This window comes from Tachypleus tridentatus, chromosome 11 (assembly GCF_004210375.1).
Source record: "Tachypleus tridentatus isolate NWPU-2018 chromosome 11, ASM421037v1, whole genome shotgun sequence".
Lineage (NCBI taxonomy): Eukaryota > Metazoa > Arthropoda > Merostomata > Xiphosura > Limulidae > Tachypleus > Tachypleus tridentatus.
Genome location: NC_134835.1, coordinates 90,601,282 through 90,623,932, shown reverse-complemented (window position 1 = coordinate 90,623,932; position 22,651 = coordinate 90,601,282). Strand labels below are relative to the sequence as shown.

Below are 22,651 nucleotides of genomic sequence, written 5' to 3'. Positions count from 1 at the left end.
ACCACTCATGTTAGCAGCTCCATCATAAGTTTGTGCTCTTGATCCTGACAGTGGTAAATTGAGTCCAGTCAGTACATCCAGTCGAAAATATTGTTTCACCAGTTGTACTGGAAACACTGTACAAACAAAGAAATGTCTCATGGATGTTAAGGTTCTCATCTACTTATCCTACACATATTGCTTCCTGTTTGGCACCTGTAACATCTTGAGTGCCATCAACCATTAATGCAAAGATTTTACTTTGCTATGTTCCTCAGTAATGGATGGCTGAACATCTCCATTATTTCATTCTGAGCCTTGTGTGATGTGAATGTGGTTTTCTTTGACAAGTAGGCCATCAACTCAGGATCTTCCTCTTCCAGGTGCTTCATTAACTGCAGGAAGTTCCCCTCCGTATCAGTATGTCCACGTAATGCTAAACCTTCATGCAGTAAGAAATGTAAACTTCTGAATATTTTGGCTAGACTTCTTTTGCATTCTTCCTGCTGCTCCTTTTTTCCATCGTGTAACTGGACAGTCACTGGAGTTACATCAAGTGAACCTTCTGGAGATATAGCAAATCTGTGCTGAGAGGAGGATTGGTGTTCATTGAATTTCTGTTTTGCCTTTTTCCAGTTGCAAAAATTGGTGGATATGAAGGTATAATCCACTGGCCTCTCCAATTTCCCTGTAAAAAGGCCTCTATTTTCTGCCTTGGCACAATGAAAGCATACAACTTTTTGAATCTGACTGTTGTAGTGCAACCATGGGAACTCAAACCACTTGCCCTGGAAGTTGATATTTTGCTTTCTGTCATGGTATTAGTTGTGCATCTGGATGATATGGCTTTCCACACTGTATCTGTGGAGTGTCAGATTTTTCATTACTGTACAAACTTGTTTCACAACTATCTGGTGGTTTATGATGTGCAGTAGTTGCACACGCATTTTCAGACTCGTCCTCTGATGAACATGGTATTTCCTCTGTATGGCAAATTTCTATTCCTTTGCTTGAAATTGTTGGATTATCTGTATCGCCACTTGTAGTACTAGTAACTGGCTTGCAGAACTATCTAATATCAGAAAGTTTCAGGCTCATACTTGTCATAATTGGAATCTGTTTCCCAGATGACTCAACAGGCTAAAATACAGTCTTTATTGAAAAACTCTAGCGTACAAGAAATGAAGATAGAACAGAATGGAAGTAGGACTAAACTGTGCAATGTATTTAAGTGAAACACGCGCAAACCTCACAGTGACTAGAGTTGACTGACCTCCTGGGCATCGCTGGGACAATAATATGTGTCAGTTACAACACAAGTATTTGCAAGTTTCTCGAAAAATACTTAAACAATCACAAATATATTATATTCCTGTTAAAGCTCATCAAAAGGCAAACACGTTGTGATATAATGTCTATAAGCACGTCTATTAAATAAAAACACCTAAACAAAAACTAGCAATACAATTCGAGTAGAGGCTTCAGGCCGTTGAAATCGCTCCTTTTGTGTTCTAATTATACAAGAAAATACAATATTTTTACTATCTATGATAAGAGAATATATTGTTCTTTTACCATAAAGCACCAGCACCTTATTAGAGAGCGGTGATAATCTGAAATTTCATGGATTAATGAGGGCCACAAACACAGGTCTAATGAGCCCTGTTGTAAAATCCAGGCTCAGACTAAAGGGAGTGAAGAAGGGTGATGTAGGGTGCGTCTTGATCTGAGCAGCCTGAACCTGTCGTTAACTGTACACTAAACGTACACCATGGTCAGCAGCTTCGGCAGCTAAGGAGAGTAAGGCGTTCAACAATAAAACTGGCTAGACACGCATAAGAACAAATGGCATAGTTAAACCACACAATATACACAAGATTGATGCAGCTACAAATGGCCTGCCAGATCTAGATCACAGGAGTTTACCCTTGGGAGTAATATTTTTCTATTTCCTGCTCTGTTCAATCTGTTGTGATGAAAATTTTACTTAATCTTACACTACATACAATACATAAGTAGATTCTGTGATAGTGCTTGCAAGCCTTGCATGTATACTTAGGCCTACTGACTGATACTTACGAACAATCGCTTAGATCGAAAAGCTTAGAAGCATGCCTATATCAAAGTTGTACATTTCGGCTACTGAAAAAGCCTACATCTAGGCCTAATTATGTAATTCGATTGGTAAGAACATGAGAATCACAAGAACAAACACACAATTTGTAGGCCTGTGATGCAATAAAACAATTCAACAGACCAAACTGTAAAGGGGGATGATTGTATGCACCATACCCCCCACCTAAAATGTATACCCCCCATCCCCCTCAGGATCTATGCCCCTTCTTACAAGAGAGTTACTTTAAAGTTCTTTAAGCAGACATAAAACAAAACCAACCTCCCAACCCTTACACAAATGTGTTAAACAGAACTAAAGAAAACTACAAACCCAACCTTAACAGTTCTTAGAAACCCAACATCCTCCATTTCTTTTGGAGTAAAAGATGGGAAAGCCAAGACAAGACCAAATATTTTGAGTTAATTTTTCTGTTTCAGTATACTGAATAAAATTATATTTTCAAAGTCAGTTACTTATAAATTAAAAGTATTGTTTGTTTTTTCTGAATTTTGTGCAAAGCTGCATGAGAGCTATCTGCACTAGCCATCCCTAATTTAGCAATGCAAGACCAGAGGGAAGGCAGCTAGTCATCACCACCCACTGCAAACTCTTGAGCTACTCTTTTACCAATGAATAGTAGGACTGACCATCACATTATAACACCCTCATGGCTGAAAGAGCAAGCATATTTAATATAACAGAGTCTGAACCTACGACTCTCAGGTTACGAGTCAAGCACCTTAACCACATGGCCATATCAGGCCTAAATCAAGAATAACCAAGAACTTCTATTGTCTCCATAAAGTATTTTCCATAATCTAAAGTTAATTTTTTAAATGTTTTTATATTTGTTATAAAAAAGTGTAAAGAATTTATTTAATTGCCAGTCTTTATATCAATTATATTTCAATTTATTTATAAATAATACATTATCCATAAAAGAATTACCATTGGTACAGAATATTAAAAACCATTTTAATTGAGATATAATAATACCTTTTGAAATTATATGCTGAATAACACTATTGTGGGTGGATAGACCAAAAATGGGAAAATTAAATTCCCTTCTTTTATCAAAAATAGTTAACAGTACCCTGCCCTCTACAATATCTAAATCTAAATGATTAGCATGAATACCATTACTGTTGCTTCATTTTATTGAGAGTTATTTTTGATATATTAAATTAGGAGTAAAATTCAAGCTATTTATGGAAACCAAATCATCTGTGTAACAGAAAGCATAGATGTATAAATTAGAATTTAATACCTGATTCAGAAACAAGTTTTCATAAAAGAACAGATACAGGTTGGCCATGCTTGAAGAGAAATTTGCCCCATTGGAATACTCATTCTTTGTTGAAAGTAATAAAACTATTATAAATACAAAAGTGAAATATATTTTTACATCAAATTTTAGTAAATCTCAACATTGGAATATTTACTTCTGCATTTACAAAAGTACTGAAGAGGTCAATGAATACCCTATTTAGTCTTCAAATATGTTTTAGCATACAGTGTGGTGAATTTATATGCAGAAACAGAGTTGGCTGTTTATTGAAGATTTTAAATTATTTAAACAATCAAAAACTGGAATGTTATATTTAATAATCCAAAATTGATATGGATTATTTGATAACAGTATTTTTATCTTTCAAATAAGAAATCTAAAATGTTATTGAGTACAATAAAGACAAATTTTATAACTGTATTTAAAAAAGTGATAATGAATCAAACTTAAAGGGATTCGTATGCAATTTCAGAATTGCAAATAAAAATGGCAAGTTAAAACAGGAATAATTTCTTGGTATATTCCATTTTTAATGGCTTTGTTTGAATTAATAATAACAGTACTTTTCTTTAAAATACTTTTTGTAAATGTGTTTACAGTATTAATTTCAGTAATAAAAATTTTTACATATAATTTTTTACACACACAGCTGAAATTTCAGCCAGCTACTTGAACTTGTATTATTTTCAAAGACATTAAAAGAAATATATCTTTTATATTGAGATAATGTTAAAATTCATTATCAATTTTGTATGTAATTAATAAAATATAATTTGCATTCAAAGACGAAATACAGAGGATAGTGAGATATCTTATACATTTTAATAGGGAACAGGAAAACTAATAGTGTACAACTGCTGAAAGGACAATATTACAAATGAGTTCTATAATTTATGTGTATGTTATTGCATATAACAATATATATATATATATATATACATCTGTGTCTGAGTAATCCTGGTCAGAAGATCTGGATTGCTCAAATCTTGCCAGCAGTTGTCCCATACCAGCAATTCTCCACTGGCAGTTGCCCTAGATTCATTTTAATATTATAATTATCAATATTTTTCTCAAAATCTTTTAATATTTTACATTTTTTGTCTTTTTTAAAATTCTAAATTTAGTACTTTTTTCTAATAATGATTTTAATTTCTTGTCTGTAATATCCTCTCAGTTACCTGTAATTATATAATTACACACAAATTACTATTATTACAGTTTCAAGACAATCTGGCAACTTCTGTTGAAAACATTTCTTCAATGAATATTTTTATATTAAATATCAAGGTCCTATACATTCATTATATTTAAAGCTAATTAAAGATTGAAAAAAATTATGAGGAAAATGTTTTCAACACTTTTATGGATTAGGTAGAGTAGAAGTATATCATCACATATTTTATGTCTAAAGATCTATTACTATATAAAACTTGTTTTATTTCTGAAATATTTATTGGTACTTGATTCCATTTTAATCAATGCAATTAAAACTACAATTAAATATTTAATATTAATATGTTTAAATTCAGGATTTAACATATATTTTCAGAGACAAATAATTTTTGTATCTTAATTCAAATAATTGTTTTATTATAAATTTTGCTAAATTAACAGATTTGTCTAGAACAGAATCTAAATTTTTTTAAAAAATTTTCCAAAATTAGCCCATTTTTTCTTTTTTTTCTAATACTTATTTTGTTTATTGCTTGTTTTATGCAAAACAAGTTTCTAATACAAGTATTTCCACTTACAAATTCATCAATTTTACTTTGAAAATCCTAATTTTAATTCATAAATTTATTTGAAAAAAAAAAAAAGAATTCTTCTCTTTCCATTAACAGATTTGCTTTATACAGTTTTGCCAATATTAAATGAATGTTTATTAAATTTATCAATTTCGATTGAATGAGAAAAACCCTTATTACTTTGAGATCAATGTAGGTTAATTTTTAAATGTAAAGAATTAGTTGTTTGTCCTACATACTTAAAACCATATATACCACAAGTTAATAAATAAATTACATAATACATTTTACACCGTAATATACTTTAGTTAACATGCTAAAAATCCTTGACGGCTCGACAAGTTAAGCATCTTGAAAAATTACAAATCAGTTTTTCATGAATTAAAGTAACAGATCTAAATAACTGTCAAATAGCTAGTTAGGTTATTTATCAGTATACAAAGGTGGTAGAAGATTCCTCAATAGGAAAGAAAAAAATGGCAATAAAGCAACACCATAACATCATTTTTCACTAAATAAAAAGCTCTAATACTATTAGTTACATTAGTTGTTAATAGGAAATTAAATCAGCACTGTAAAACAATAATGAAATTTCTATAAAATAGTCATTGCTATTGTTAAGTCCCAGTTCTCAATGTGATATCATAATGGATAATGTCTGTGGTAATAGCACCCAAATGCACTGCAGATATCCCAATCATCAGGCAATATTCAAACACTATTAATAAACTAGTCAGCTATCATGGAAAACAACTTTGGGGTACATAGCTTACGCTCACAATGTCTACACCTATTGCCTTTCAGCATCTACAGCCAGTTATGGGAAGGTAATTACCCCTAAAGTTCTTAAAGTAGAAATGAAACCACCCTAAAATATCCATTATGTGATATTCTGCCCTTACAGAAAGATGTTAAATGGAACCAAATGATCTTTAAAAAATTACAAACCTTACCTTAAGTGAAAATAGTGTATCAGCAAAGGACACAATAATCATTCAAATGTGTACAAACAGCAAAAAACTTTAAGACTGACCCTCTACTATGTCTATTACATAACTAAGATATCTCAATACACAGTATAAAGAACTCTTTACACACAAGACACAGATACTGTCAAAGACACAAAATACGTGCTAAGAAAAGAAAAAAAACAATTAGTCAATAACTTCTAAATCATTTGAAACAATATTAATTAGTATTGCACTAAAACATTTTAGTCATTACAGAATAAAAGTGAGGGAAAAATGTAAAAATAAGTGAATGAGAATAATATCAGAGGTTGATATATTTTTTTTGTCTTATTTTTCTTTTTGAACTTCCTACGAAGTTACTCCAGGGCTATCTGCTCTACCTGTCCTTAATTTTAAAGTGGTACCCTGAACGTTTTTGTGTATAAAAACCACCAACTGTCAATTTTTAGGCTACTTTTTACCAACAAATAGTGGGACTACCATCACAATATAATGTTCCTATGATTGAAAGAGCAAGTATGCTCAACAATGAAATCCAAGCCTGTGACCTTGAGATTGTGAGTTGACTGCCCTAATCACTAGGTCATAACAGATTCTGTTTATAACATAAGATGTTTGCCCAATAAGACAAATTATACTGTGGGTACCCTATAGCAATGGATCTGACTTGGTTTATGTTTGAAACAAAGATATTTTAATAGATATTTTTTTTAATTATAAAATGCATAAAACTGACTCCACAAGAATGTTTTTCATCAAGTCTTCAGCTAAATATAGCACTCAAGTTTTATTTTTCCCACACAGTTCATTTGAGTAAACGGTAATACAAAAATATATCAACCCATATTAGACAAAAAACAAACAAACCATTATTCATTGTAAACTGCCTGATAGGGAAGACAAAGATTAGAGCATAACTTATCCAGAAAAGTGAATGACCTCAAACACTATCACAAAAAGAGACATTTTTAAGCATGTGAGTAAATAAAAACATCAAGCTATTTTCTGCAATTCTCAAGTAAAGATTTTTTATTTTTACTTTTATCACAAAAATAGCCCAAAAGTGGTCTGTGCAAAAAACGATTTCTAAAATAAATATCCATAACAATTGATATTAAGTTTTAACAACAGGATATTACTGCTTTACTTTCAGATTAACTTGTTTCCTTCCATGGTGTCTGTTGGGCAAAACAATATTTAATGTTAAAAAAAAACACTATATGGTATCCAAGTTGACCCTTTTTAATACTGAGGTGATTTTTGATCACCTTTCACCTTACTATTTTGAGATTTTGCACAATTCTTGCATCAATTTAAAAACAAAAAATTATTTATATATATTTTACAAACCTAAATTAGTTAATCCAATAAAAGAAGTACTGTAACTCAGGAGTTAAGATTCTTTTCACTAAAATAATTTCCCAGAATATATCCAATAAATATCGTTATACTTAATACAAATAGTTTAAACATTTGACTTTAACCACAATTTTTTGCTTTAATTTAAACCTTAAGAAATTACACAGATGGTTACATATGAAAATACCTCACCAGTATCTTGAAGAAAGTAATGCACAGAATAAGCCTGTACATTTCCAGAAGAAGGTTTCCAAGTGAGCTTCATGGAAGTACTAGATATTGCTTCAGCTTTCAAATCATGTGGTACAGATGGTTGGTTTCCTAATGACAAAATACATTAATTTCTTAAAAACAAATAGAAGTAAACAAAATGTAAAATTTAAAAATTTATTAGGATAGATAGGAAAATTTAAATGAAATAAGCAAAATACTTGTAACAGCATGTATGCATCACAAGTGTGGCTTGTTATTTGAAGAGCATGTTAGTAACTGGAACTTTTGTTTACACAAAGCTGTCCTATGCAATAAATAGATATTGCTATATACACTTTTGAGAGAGTCAAAGAACAACTGCAGAGAAATTAAAGTTAATGTTAAAATAAATAGTATGTATGTCTTTCTGTCACAAAGTATGCTTATTCATGAAAAAAGAATAATTTAGATTTATAATTTTTTTTGTTATATTGTAACCACTTGATTACAACATTGGTCAAATGAGCTGAGCCTGCACATAATGTTAGGATACAGAGAATAACTTTTGATATCTATATAGGAATTTATGTTCTAGAAGTTATGCAAATAAAGTCTTACTTAACATAAAAGTCCCTTAATGCTTGGACTAACTTACTATAAGCTTCATAAATTAACAGACTAATATGATGTTTTGTGTACAATGCATTTGTAAGAATTAGTAAAAAACTGCTACATTTCAAAGATACACTATTGTACTTACATCACAAATATTTACTGTATGAATAAATAGATATTCAGAAGAGCATTTTTCTTCCCATTAGAGTGAGATGACATCACTTTTGAATACTGTTATTATAAGAGTACTTCTTACTAAAACATGTTTCTATTTTCATTATTTCACTTGAATTTTACCAGAATTTGTTAAATTGATTATCATGCAATAATGCAAAGTAACGAATACTTAAGTGATATCTCATTAAACATGTAAATTTCAAATAAAAAGGATTTTCTACACTTTTATACCTTTTAACTTCCCTTTGTTGCTGTAACTGCTACAACAAAATAACTTAAAAAACAAAAATATCCTATGAGAACTGATGTGAAATAAAAATGTAAATATGTAATATTTGTATTATTTTGATTTACTAGAAGAAGTCACATGAAGCACAATTAGTATTAGGAATAAATAATGAAACCTAATAATGTTAAAAAACTATAAGATTATTTTGGTATTGAAGATAGGAAAGCCATTCATTATTAGATTAGCTTTAAAAACCTTATCTTCAAGTCAGAAATTTTAACAAACCATCATAATTATTCTTTACATCACAAAAAAAAATCTAAAATTTATTTATTGGAATTATCAGTTTAAAAAATAATGATCAAATTTACAGATTTCAGTGGGATTAACAGCTAAAGCATTTTCCTATATACATATGAATGAAGTTATAATTATGAAGTAGGTTACATTTCACTTCAAAATTAAAACTCAAGAATATACTACAATATTTCAGTAAGAACTAAAACTATGTAAATCTATCTGACAAACATTTTTATGTAGAAGAGGGAAAACAATACTTGTTACCTTTAAACATTAGTGTTAGTAGTGCTGCAGCTAAGTTAGTTCCAGCAACATTTCTTGCCATGCACTGGTAGATTCCAGAATCTACAGCTTCTGTTTGTGTTATAACAAGTTCTCTTGAGCCTTTCAGTTTTATTCTAGTATTTGTGAGTAGTGGTTTTCCATCTTTATACCAGGTAACTGATGGTGAAGGAATTCCATCAGCAACACAGTTCAACCGAATTGTTTGTGGTGTGGCTTTGGATACGTCCTGAGGTTTTATCAGAAATTCTGGTGGCACTGATGAACAAAACCTTATTTTATTACAAAACCATCAAACTTAACAAAACATAAAATATATCGGGAAATAATGTATATAACAAAGAAAACATTATTACCCTTATTAGCAAACTAATGCTTTCTTTTGTCTCATAGCCTTATCTGCTTTCCAAGTTATTGTTCTTAAAGTGAATGGAAATGAGAATTGAAATTTTCAAAATAAATGACATCATAAATACTATTAATTGATAAGAAAAAAGGCTAAAAGTTTCAACACTATCCAACAGATAGCAATAAACACAACAGAAAACAGTAAATCCAACCTTTGTCTTGTGATTTTTCAAAATTTAGTGTTCTAATAATAAATTCTGCCTTAATTTACTTTATATGTGCACAGTCAGCATCTTGAAAATATCTTATATCAGTAAACAAGCTCATCTTTTATTTGTAATGACCAGTGTATGAAAACCTTTCCTAAATGATCACCAATAAAAATGGTTACCCTATTTATATGGCAGACTGTAGATTTTAAATAAACAACCAGAGTTTGGTATTTTTGCACTATTTTACCTCACAGTTTTAATATCACATTCCACCTCTTAAGGTACATCACATTTACCTTTTTCTTAATTTTCTTTAATTAGATATATGGAAAGGAAAACACAGGAGAGATTGTTCTAGCTATAAGAAACAAACTTGTATTTCTTGTTTTATTAATTAGTCTTGGCTTAGCTCCATATGTTTAAAATTCATTACTCAAGCAGCCTTAGTATAGACAATTTGATACTAGATATTTAATTTTTTTTTTTTTTTATGAGAAAAGAATATTTGTAATGTTCTTTTCTGTAATAAGTAATCTTACTTTCAACTAGTCTCAAAACCATCTATTAATCCTAGAATAATTTATCACAAACAGATATTTATATTTACCAAGCTCTTTAAAAAATAAAAGTCATGTAGATTATTCTAGCTTCTTTTTCCAGAGCTGTAAACATGAACTTTCTCTACAATACAAGTAAAGAAACAGACACTGAAATACAAAACTATCCCTACTCAAAAGAAACAGATCAAACACACATTCTCATTTAACACATACCAGTTTTTCTCCTTTATATGTACAGTTGATAAATTATCAGTAATTTGCATCATTTATATATAAACCTCAACTTCAATGCATAATTTTTTATCCCCTTTTCCCAGAAAAAAGTACTAATGATTTTTTTCTTACCGTGTACTTTTAAGGTTGTTTTCTGGGTAATGAAAACTTTCTTCCCTGCAGTGGTAGTTGTTTCAGCAGAACACAGATATGATCCTGCATCATCAGGATGTACCAGATCAATTACTAAATTTCCTTGACCAATGATTGACACTCGATCAGTTGGTAATGACCGGCCATCTGAAAGTGTTTACTTTATTATTTAAGACTTTACACCATTTGTTTATTAACACACAATATTCAACATCACAAAAAAATATTCTTATAACTTTTTGCTATCAAACCTACAATTTTAAGCTAACAGAACCTTACTCAATTAAGTAATCATGGAACTTCTACAACAAAATAAAACTAGCTGAAAGTTAGCCAATTTCAAGTTTACCCAAACAAGCATCAGAAAATGTATCATAATGCAACAGCTAAAATCAATTTAAAATACAAAACTAAATAAAAAAAAAAAAAAAAACACCCAAAGACACCCTTTTCTAAATAAGCCTGTGCAAACATTTGTGTATATTAAACATTATAATTATATGTATAAACAGTTAAAAGCAGCAACTAAAGGTACAACTTAATTCTACACACAATTAAATAATATGGCAAATACTTATGCATAAGTCGTGCATCATTTTTTTAATATCACACATTCTACACCTTACATCACATTTAGCTTTTCTGTTTTTGTTTTTTTAATTAGATAGATGAGAAAGGTCAGTTGGTTGATTATTTGGCATTTACTGGCATAAAGCAACCAGGTAAAACAACTAGTAAAAAAAGGCAACAGCAAAATTATTATAAATTGAAAAATAAAACGAGTCAAAATAAATCAACATCCAAAATTCAAGTAAAAGAGTTAAATAGAACTAAAAAGATCAACAGCTCATAAAAATTAAAAACACAAAAAGTTGGACAGTGTCACCATTGCTAATGACACTAGCCAAGGTCAGGGGTAAACCCACAGACAAAATGTGTCTAAAATGGTGCCATCACTCAAAGTCATAATGATGGCATGACAGTAGAACTTGAACTATTGTGACTTAAGTGTCACAAAAACCACACACTGGTGGATCAGATAAAATAAAATGATGGATTAAAAAACTGATCAATGTACAGCCTAGTCAGGACAACTTCCTTCTTCCTATCTTTACAAAAACAAAATGGCCAAAAAACAACAGAAGTTTTCATCTGGAAAAGTTTGTTACAACTTTGTTGTCAACATTCCATGTTGACTACCAACTGGTATAAAGCTGAGCTTTCTATACAGGACTGTAGTCCACATATGGGATAGACATGACTGCAATGGAACCAGAACAAACAAATTTAGCTGCAGTGTCAGCTAGCTCATTCTTTTGGATACCTATATGGTCAGGTATCCAGAAAAGCTGGATATGCATAGAAGATAAAGAAAAATAGGCCAGTCCCTTTCAAATACCAATGAGAACAGAGTGAGAACTATTGATAAACAATTCCAGGACCAGTTGAGAGTCAATGTAAACAATACAGTCTGTGTACTGCATAGCTTCTACATGATCCAGAGCAAAAGAAATGACATATAACTCAACAGTGAACACACAAACTAGAGAGGATTCTGTGAACAGCCACTACAAACCATAGCAGAACCCAGTCACCTGATTTTGAACCATCTGAATAAACGGTAATGAAAGAATGGTTCAAAAGATGTTCTGCCTTCCTCAGATGACTCAAAGAAAAATTATAGGTGGGGATGGTAATAAGCCTTGGTGGGCTGGGCTGATCAGTGGAGACAGGAATGCCATTCAATGACACAACCAACTATGCCTGGATAGGAAAGTCAAAGAGAAGAATGGCAGACCATCAATTCCAAAATAGTATAGCCCACTGAGGAAGCAAAACACACTCCAGGTGGGATGCTGTGATAACAATCAAAGTTTAAAGGCATACTGCAAAAAAGTTGCAAATGGCAGAGGTAAAGAGAAGACCTGTGGAACTCAATGTACAAACTCAGAACTGGAGAAGTGCAGAAAACTCCTGTGCAAAGCAAAAGCCTCAGAGGATGAATGGGGTCCAACATTGTCAAGGCCAAGGTCCTACTACAACTATAAACCAGAGACCCATAGTCCAGTTTGGTGTGTGGAAAACAGTATTTCAGATTCATCATTTATCTCAACTGATATTTTCTCACATCTCAGATTTGAAAATCATTATGGGTAAATTACAAGAATGCAAAACAATTTCTGCTATCAAATACAATTTTTTTACCACAAATAATAGGATTTTTGGTTTCCATCCCTTCAGCAGCTTTCAACATTAAAATCATATGTTAAAATATTGTATTTGTAAATGATATTAATGTGAATTGTTCAGAATAATGGCTATTAAACTGAACAAATAACTCACTTTTACTGAATAATAAATATGGGATGTCATTTTCACTATCTCACTCTTAAATCTCTGATGACACACAATGATATATTTAACTTACCTTCTCTCTTCCATGTCAATGTTGGTTTAGGAAACCCTAAAACCAAACATTCCAATATAGCTTTTTCTCTTGTCAGTTTGACCACACTCTGTGGTGAACTAAGGAACTCCAAGGCACGTGCTTGTACAAAGTCTAAATGGAAAAATTTTGGATATACACTAAATTGTTTTCCCAAGAACTCCTTTTATATTTAACTTTTACACATTTAAGGTTATACAAGCTGATAGAATGTCTTATTTCATTTAATAAGTATAACTCTGCATTTTTTCTTATTTTATTTCATATCTTATAACTTAGATTTAACTTAAGCAACTGAGACACTTTTCCTATAAAAAAGTCAAACCTTCAGTTTAGCATAGCATGTGCTAGATAAAAGTACACTACTAGTATTAACATTTCAATTACTGTACTATAGCAGTATAAAATCTATAATAATATATAAATGGGTATGAGTGTAAGAAAATGTGTAATTTAAAGTAGAATCTATAAAACATTATTTCTCATTCAATTTATTTAATTAAAAGGATATTCAAAGGCTATGATAAATAGTGCATTGTTGGTGTATACCAAATACAAATTTACATGAGATTTTTATATTTTACCCAAATTTCAATAACATTTTAAATGTTCTAATGTACAGATCATACTAATGACTGTGTATGAACATTTGGGCATAATTTCTTGTTCACACTGATAAATGAATGAAACCTGGCATTATCTTTCAAGATATAATTTCTGACAAATGTTAAAAATCATTTTTACCTTCTTCGTACTTAATTATGTTTCAGTGGTTCCAATCTTTTTCCAACTGATGACCACTTAGTTCAGATCCAAACTTTTCATGAATCACTTTGTATTTACTTTTAATGTATTTTTAAATTGCTTCTTAAAGTTTTATGGTAACTGTAATTAGACAAGTCCTGTTTGTGTAAATAGTCTAACAAGAATAGTATAGATTGTTACTGTTATTAGTTCATGTCTGATAATTTCTGATAAACACAGTTAAATAGCCAAGTTATTCAACAGTCAAGTTTCACTTGAGTGAATAAAGAATAATGTAATTTTATTGTTAAAAAAATCTTACCCTTAGTTACATTTATAGGTTGTAATAAATAGGCAGTATATTAAGTTAAAGCTACACTTATTTAGACATACAAAGTAAACAAACACCATGCATCTATGTGGTTAATTATGTAACCAATGGTCAGTACACCACACCCTCACACTGTGTTTGACCTCCTGAGTACAATACCATAACAACACCTCAAATCAGTCAAAAGATGACAAAGCTACGAGTTAAAATTTGTACTTGAAAAAACAACTCAGAGGTGTTCTATGAGCCACTCTGCCATAGCTAAAAATAATGAGAAATCATAATGGCAATATTTTGATTACTTAGATGATTGGAATAGTAAGAGTAGTAGTAACAGGAAATATTAACTTTGATTAGTCAATTATTTTCATAAAAATAATCTGATTAATTGTAATTTTGATTTACTGATTACTTTATGCAATGCTAATCAAAGTAATCAATGCTCAGAAGTAACTGACTGTCAGTTAATCATACAGCCCTAACTGCATGTAATAGATGGGAACTACACTTTGTTCTCTGTGGATCATTTTATGTCTTTATATTGGTATTAATGTGACTTACCTATCACAGAAAATAACTCAAACACAAAATTTATGCTATTCCTTTTTCCTGTATTTGTTTATCAGACCTCCCACAACACAGTGAAAGTGTCATAACATTCCAGTTTGACATCCCAAAGCCAAAGCTGATGTTCAGTTCTCAGAAATTCCACCAAACAGCACATACAGTGTTAACATACTTTGTCACATGCATATCACATATGCTTTGTAGTAATCTGTTCATAACATTATGAATGTCCATGCAGCCTAGCCAATTCGACTAGTCTACACATTTAGCATAGAAACAGTTATGACCTGTCAATATAAGCTCAGTCCTAAGGACCTACCACATGACCACTTTTACTTGTATATAGTTGAAATAAAATATGTACCTTCACAAAATTTGGAAGACTTAGTAAAAATTACAAGTTATCTGTAACAAAAAAATCACTTTTCAATGTAGTAAATTTGATAAAGACTTGTTTGTGAATATTGTTTGTTTTTTCATGAGTCTGAGAATCTAAAATTATTTTCATGTTAAAATTAAAAATACTTTTTCTTCATCTCAAAAATCTTAAATGTTACTGATATAATTTCTAAAACCTCCTAAAACATTTCAAGTTTTATTTTAGTAAAACTAAGTTTTATCAGTTACTTTCTCTGCACTAACTATATATACAAAGTTGATCAATCATGTAGAGTAAGCAAAAATTTGAAAAAAATTTCTAAATTACCTTTTTTTGTAGAATGACTTCAAATTGCAAAATGAAACTACAATTATCCTAAGTAGCTTTAAGCTCATAACAGTATACATCTATTTGTACATAAATATTATTGCCCTTATAACCATACCTAAGTACTAGTACTATTCGTGCCATCAAATTACATTACCCACAAGCTTGCCTTGTGAAATATTTTTTATGACATTATTATTCTTATTTATTTTTACATAATCTAACCTCAACTAACATAAAAAGTTTCTTATTTTTAAGTTTTAGTTACTTTGACTGTAATAGGTAAAGAACATGTATGGAAAAACAAGAAATAAAGTACTGTAAGAGTCTTCTCTCTTTCTTTTTTTTTTTTTACTTATGACAATACTTAAACCTACTTTTTAATACTAATCACAGTAGTGCACAAAATAATTTTTAGTTAATTAGGTAATGCACTAAAGAATATAGGAAATAACATGCAGAAAGCAGATAATGTTCATTATAAGAGTCATTACAAATTCATCTAAGCTAGTTGATGTGTTACCTGTGGGAATAAAGCTCATATCAAAGAAAAAAATATTTTTCTGTACAGAAAACAATGTAATAAAATCATTTTACAAATGAAAACCTTGGCTTTCAATTGGTTAAAAATAATATAGTATTAAAAATAATAGACAATTATTGACACATTCTGAGAGAATGTGACAGGTGGGTGTACCAAAAACAGTCTGATTTTCTATTTGACGGCTTTATAAGACCATAAAACCCATGCTTTACATGAGCAATGGCAATATTATCATAAGCATTTTTTTGTTAAATTTGGTATTTGTTGAAGGGGTTGTAAATAAATCAAATAAGAGGATTTCTAAAGAAAAAACGTTACATTTCTCACACTAGGGGAAATTCGAGATCTTTTTTAAAAATTGCCTTATAAGATTTAAAATTTAAAACTTACATACTATTAAGATATGGATTACCCAAAATGATTTTATACTCTATTAATTTATATAACATGAGAAAAAAAAAGTAGTTTAATTACATTTTAAATGTAACTTACTAAAAACCTCATGACATACATAATAAAGGCTGCTGGTGGTGACAAAAGTAATTAATGCTGTAAAGTCACTAAACACTTTCTTCTCAAAAAAATCAAGGTGACCATGTTGTAAAGAGTGATTAAGTCTCACAACAACAACAAAAAATTTGATTAATTTGAAAAACAATCTGTGGCAACCTTATTCAGTTGCAGTATTTCCAAATCTCTTATTTCTCTTATTAATTGATTGTTGTATCATTCTGTAATAGCTGAGGTGTTTGGTATTTCTTCCAATTTAAGGTTTACTTTATACACCAAGAACTATTTTGTTCATGAAATGCCATGTATAGTACAATTAAATATTAGGGTTTGAGACTGAGTAAAAGTATTATTAAAATAAAAATATACCATCTATCTAATTTTCATTAGTTGATGGTCTTTACAGATAGTTAAAAACCCTTAGTGCTGGACACAGTTGCCATAAAGTGTTAAAATGATGCTAAGTAATATTTGCTAATTACTGATCAATTTCAATAAGCAGTTTCTGCTAACCAAATCCACCAAATTATTTTGTATTCTGTTACTACAGTAGTTCTATGGCATTCTGATGAAGTATAGGATACCATTACAGTAGTTCTATAAAAGTACAATGCTGTGTAACACACAATTACAGTAGCTCTATGACAGTCTGATGTAGCACAAAACACTATTACAGTAATTCTGTGTCATGCCTGGTACTGTATAACACAATATTATAGTTGTTCTACCACAGTCTGATGCTGTGTACGACACTACTACAGTAGTTCTATCAGAGTTTGATGTTGTGAATAACACTACTACAGTAGTTCTGTGACAGTTTACTACAGTAATTCTACAACAGCTTAATACTGTATAGAATACTATCACATTAGTTCTATGATAGTGTGATGCTGTACAAAATATACTATTATAGTTGTTCTATGAGTCTGACACTATACAGTACGCTATTTCAGTAGTTCTATGACAATCTAACGACGTACAGTATACTATTACAGCAAACATGTCATACACAAGCCCTGACAAGCAAAGTTCAGCCAGCATCTTGTATCAAGTGAAAATCCATAAGCACACAGGTTAGTGACAAAGCTGTCCACATATTTCAGGCTACAGGATGTAACATAATTAAAATGGATCTCCATCTGAAAATGAATAACTAGGTATGGGTTGACCAAGATAATGCTTCCTGTCATACCTTCCATTCAATCATCACATCCCTTGAGCAGCTAGAGAATGTACATTCATGCTAGTCCATATAAAGACATACTAGCCAAACCACTGGATGCAACAACTATGAATTTTTGTATAATCCATACATAGAAAAAGAAGCTAGGAAACCACTCTCCTACTATACCAGATAGATTGTGGAAAATATTGCAGAGAAGAATGGTTTGCTTCAGCATAACAGTTCTAACATGAAGTATTTTACAACAGAAACAGCATTGGAAGCTAATGTTAAGATGTAGGATCATCAGACATAACACAATTGGACATGTCAGCATGGACTGTATTGACTTGGTGAGACTTCAAAATCATTTTAAAACATACTCAATCATTTATGATAATAAAGTACTTATAAGATAAAGCAATTTCTGTCCCACATGCCCTGTTATAATATAATGATCAACAGATACTATGCAAGGAAAATGAGGAATATTTGTCCCTAAGTAAAAATCTGCTATAAAGATTTCACAAGAGCTTGAACACTTAAGCAACTACATTAATTCATTTAAGGATAAGGGAATCTCCTTTCCTCTGGACAGTAAGGTGAAAATCAATCTTCCATGATTTTCTTTGTAGATTACATGGTGGTTGTTTTCCTAAAGGCTTACAACAATTTGTTACAAAGTACTTTCTAATACATACAACATTAAAAATTAAGCTTTCATAATGTGTTTACTAAAATTTTCAATATGTCCAATAATTCAACACTTAAATATTGAACCTGCCTGACGTCAATGACAGTTTGGCCTTCCTGCTAGAGATTGTGCGTGAAGGATTCTGGGCAATACAGTGGTAATTAGCTGTATCTGTTTTGGAGATATTGATTATTTGGAGTATACCTGAGGGAAGTTCAATGTACCTATAAAACATTAACACAGTTTAATCCAAATAAATTCAAATGGTTTCATTGTATTTACACTATTGCACACATATCAATCAGAATGGTATCTTTCAGGTTATCCTTATTTAAAAACTAAATCTCAGATTCATATACATTTTGTGAATACCCTAAATATGAATAGTACTGCTAATATCATACTCTTCAAATCATGAAAGTACTACTCATGGTAATACTTAACCATATATTTAATAATTACTTATATTTATGATCATGATTAAAGTGCTTAAGATATTATTTGCAAATAATATAACATTAATCAAGAATTTAACAATATATAATAAATACTAGGCAGGCATAAATTAATTCTTCATGAAGAAATAATAAATTCCTTGTTATAATACACAAAAATAAACCGTTATTACAACTATAATATATCTGATATACCATTACTCATGGTAATACTTAACCATATACCGTGTTTCTCCAAAAATAAGACAGGGCTTATATTAATTTTCACTCCAAAATATGACACTAGGGCTTATTTTCAGGGGATGTCTTATTTTGATATATTAAAAAAATTAAGTTACAAAGTAAAACTATTAAACTAACCATTTAAAATAAACTATTATTAAACTATTAAACTAACTGATTAATACTTAAACTAATTAACTAACTATTAAACTAATTAATAATTTTTTTTTTTTTATTTCTTTCCTCTTCCTGCCACTCTTAACTAGGGCTTATTTTAAGGGTAGGGCTTATATTAAAACTATCCCCAAACATCACACTAGGTCTTATTTTATGGGTAGGTCTTATTATCGGAGAAACACCATATTTAATAATTGCTTATATTTATGACCTGACCATTATGATTAAAGTGCTTAAGATATTATTTGCAAATAATATAACATTAATCAAGAATATAACAATATATAATAAATACTAGGCAGGCATAAATTAATTCTTCATGAAGAAATAATAAATTCCTTGTTATAATACACAAAAATAAACTGTCATTGCAACTATGATATATCTGAAGTTGTGCTAAAAAAAGAATGCTTATAACACTGCAAATGAAAGTCACTGAAAACTCAAAATACTTTGCAAAGAAAACCAAAATTAGAGTGTGAAAATGAGCACTGGCCATCTATTAAGTATCTCTCAGTACTTTTGGGTATCAGTTTTTACAAAGCACACTCATGATCTCAGTAAAGTCTTGCCTAACATGTTTTTTAATCAGAAAAAACCGAAAAACAATAAGTCTTAAAATTTTTTTTTTTTTAACTTACTTACTTACTTACTGCCTTATAGTAAAACGTGTATCAAGTTACTTTTGGCCCATTAGAAACTTAACACAGAATGTTTATTAAATAACTTTACCAATCAAAAAGCTGATTAAAATAAAAATTAAAGCATGTTTATAGCAAATTGTAATTAAACACATGAAGAGATAGAAATCTATGTGATTTTTTCCTTCAGAAATGCTATTAAATGTTCATATTCATTTTATAATTACTTTTTATCAAATTATATAATGATCTTGGGTTGCCACTACAGTGTAGTGTAGCCAGGTTTTCTACAGAACATTTTAAGGGAAGCTAATAAATTCAAAGGCTCAAATTAATCTAAATTTTTAATTAAAACAAATTAAATCAAGCATAATATTGTTTATAGAAGTTATTTATTTTTCATTAAATGATACAAAATGATTTATTATATATAAAACCTAAAAGTAATAATATGTGATCAATATGCCTAAATTTTTCAGGGTGGCTAGGTCCCTTTGGATAAGCTACTGACCACTATACCACTAAAGTAACTTATCATTTAACAAATGGAGCACTGTTCAGTTTATGCAATAGTTATGCACAAAGGACAATATTGTTTCTGTAGGCAAAAAGTATTCAGATTTCATGAGTAATTTTGTCAGGCACAACACACAAAGAATTATCATCTTTCAACTAAATTTCATATATGAACTCATACATCATACTGTTTAAGTTCTTTTCTCAACCAGATATTTACCTCAAAATGTATTATTTGTAATATTAAAGTTGTCACAGAGAAAGAACTGTTATATTTTCTCCATCAACAACTAGCAAATTTCTTAAAGATTTTCCAAAATTATCATGCTAGTATTCTACTCTTAGTTAGTGTTCTCTTAAACAGGATATGAAAAGTCATAAACATATGCTAATCACAGATACATCTTTAACTTATGATAATGGTCACTTTGCAGTTGTCCTAAACTAGATAGGTAATACAAAACCGGTGTAATTTAATGAGAGTTAAGGATTCCTCCTTAGAATACATAATGAGAATAAAAATACATGTAATTTGTAAAATGTTTTACATATACCAAATTAGACAGCACAGACAAAATTGTATAAAACATTTACATAGTTTTGCCATCAAGATAAGTTGCACGTTAATTTTCTAAACAATTCAATGTTAACCTGTTATCTGTTTGAGGTAGGTCCTGGCCATTGCGTTTCCAGGAAATTACTGCCACAGGAACAGCATCAATTTGGCACCTAAATCGAGCAACTCCTCCTTCCCATACTGCAACTGACTCTGGTTCAACTGTAAAGTTTTTAGCTGCTCCTAAAAAGAAAAGTTTTTTTCATTATAAGAACAGAGTGCTGATTAAAATTTACCACAAAGATTTTAACAGCATTTAAAACAAAAATGTATTAGCTATGTCATTTCAGGCAGCTGGTCTTTCTCACATACAAACAAATAACAACTACCTAACAAAAGAAGAGCTGAGTATTCAAGTATCATTAAAAAGGAGGCAACATAACTACATAGTTCGTAAAACTTTTTCTAACTCACAATAAAGACATTTGCTTCAAAGAACTTAGTACCCATTCCAGAGCATACCAAATTATATTTATCGATATACATTTTATTGTATTTAGTTTCCATAACAAATTTGTATTACTTATGTTTGTAAACATTTATTTTTTTGTGATTGTGGTTTGCAACAATATATAGTTGTTTTTTTATTATTACATGTGGCAATATCCTCTTTTTGAATTTCTAACTATTACAAATTCTTAACCCTTTACTAATATTTTGATACAGGAATTATCAATTCATGTCCTGTAGTTTGTTATAGTTAAGCTGTGTTTTCATCTGGATCACTAATTAACTAAAGAAATAACTAAATTAATGTCAAACAGATTTGACAGTGACCAATTTTCAGCATGTTTACTATATAAGCTCAACCATAGTATACACTTTAATTATTTTATAAAATTTTGAAGAACTAAAATTATTCACCAGTTACTGGCTGTTTCCCTATATATATTCCAGTTCTAAGTTAAAAGAAGCATAAGCATTTTATTTGAATATGGGTTGTTCGATTCCTTTATACGTGATTACAAAAACAACTCGTGCAATTAATTCATGTTTCTATAATATTAATATCCCATTTCCAGATTAGAACACACACTTAGAAGGGCTATATTTCTTATGAAATATACCATTTCCTCCAAAATAGGATTCAATTTATTTTTTTCCTTATGGGTTAAGGAAATAAATATTTTGAGAAACATGTATGTTTACAAAAATACAACTACTCTGCAGTTACAGTTAAGAACATTTCTTTTTAAATCTATTAATCCAAATCCTGATTTCATTTTATTAATTTGTCATCATCATTTTATCTTGCATACGACCCAAGTACTGAGGTATGGTACACAATGGAGGAGGGGGATTCTTCTGATGCATATACTAAGTTCTACATCTGATATCCAAATATAGTTACATTTTAACTTATCTTTCAGAACCATTAAGATATCATATAGGGATGATTGCTTGGATGATCATGCTACATTTTTAAATGATGAAACAATCTAGCAGGGTAATTTTTTTATTAATTTTCTACAAGTCTTTTCTGTTCCAAATCAATATTAAGTTTTCACAATATAACAGATATTTGTATTCTAATATTTAATCTACTATACAGTGAAAAATTTTTTTTTATCTTCCATCAAG

At 30.0% G+C, this 22,651-nt stretch overlaps 1 protein-coding gene across 4 annotated transcripts in view; it reads right to left on the bottom strand.

Annotated features, from left to right (window-relative positions):
• The window catches only part of LOC143232746 (protogenin A-like), a 154,862-nt gene that overhangs the window by 49,711 nt on the left and 82,500 nt on the right, over positions 1-22,651 (bottom strand). For 2 of the 4 annotated variants that reach the window (XM_076468543.1, XM_076468544.1), the window contains exons 4-9: positions 21,106-21,253; positions 18,534-18,667; positions 13,168-13,299; positions 10,719-10,886; positions 9,236-9,511; positions 7,651-7,779 (exon numbers count right to left, since the gene is read on the bottom strand). In XM_076468543.1, the coding sequence (XP_076324658.1) occupies positions 7,651-7,779; positions 9,236-9,511; positions 10,719-10,886; positions 13,168-13,299; positions 18,534-18,667; positions 21,106-21,253 (987 nt within the window). The remainder of the gene's footprint in view (positions 1-7,650; positions 7,780-9,235; positions 9,512-10,718; positions 10,887-13,167; positions 13,300-18,533; positions 18,668-21,105; positions 21,254-22,651) is intronic. The other 2 variants (XM_076468545.1, XM_076468546.1) reach the window with 1 other exon arrangement.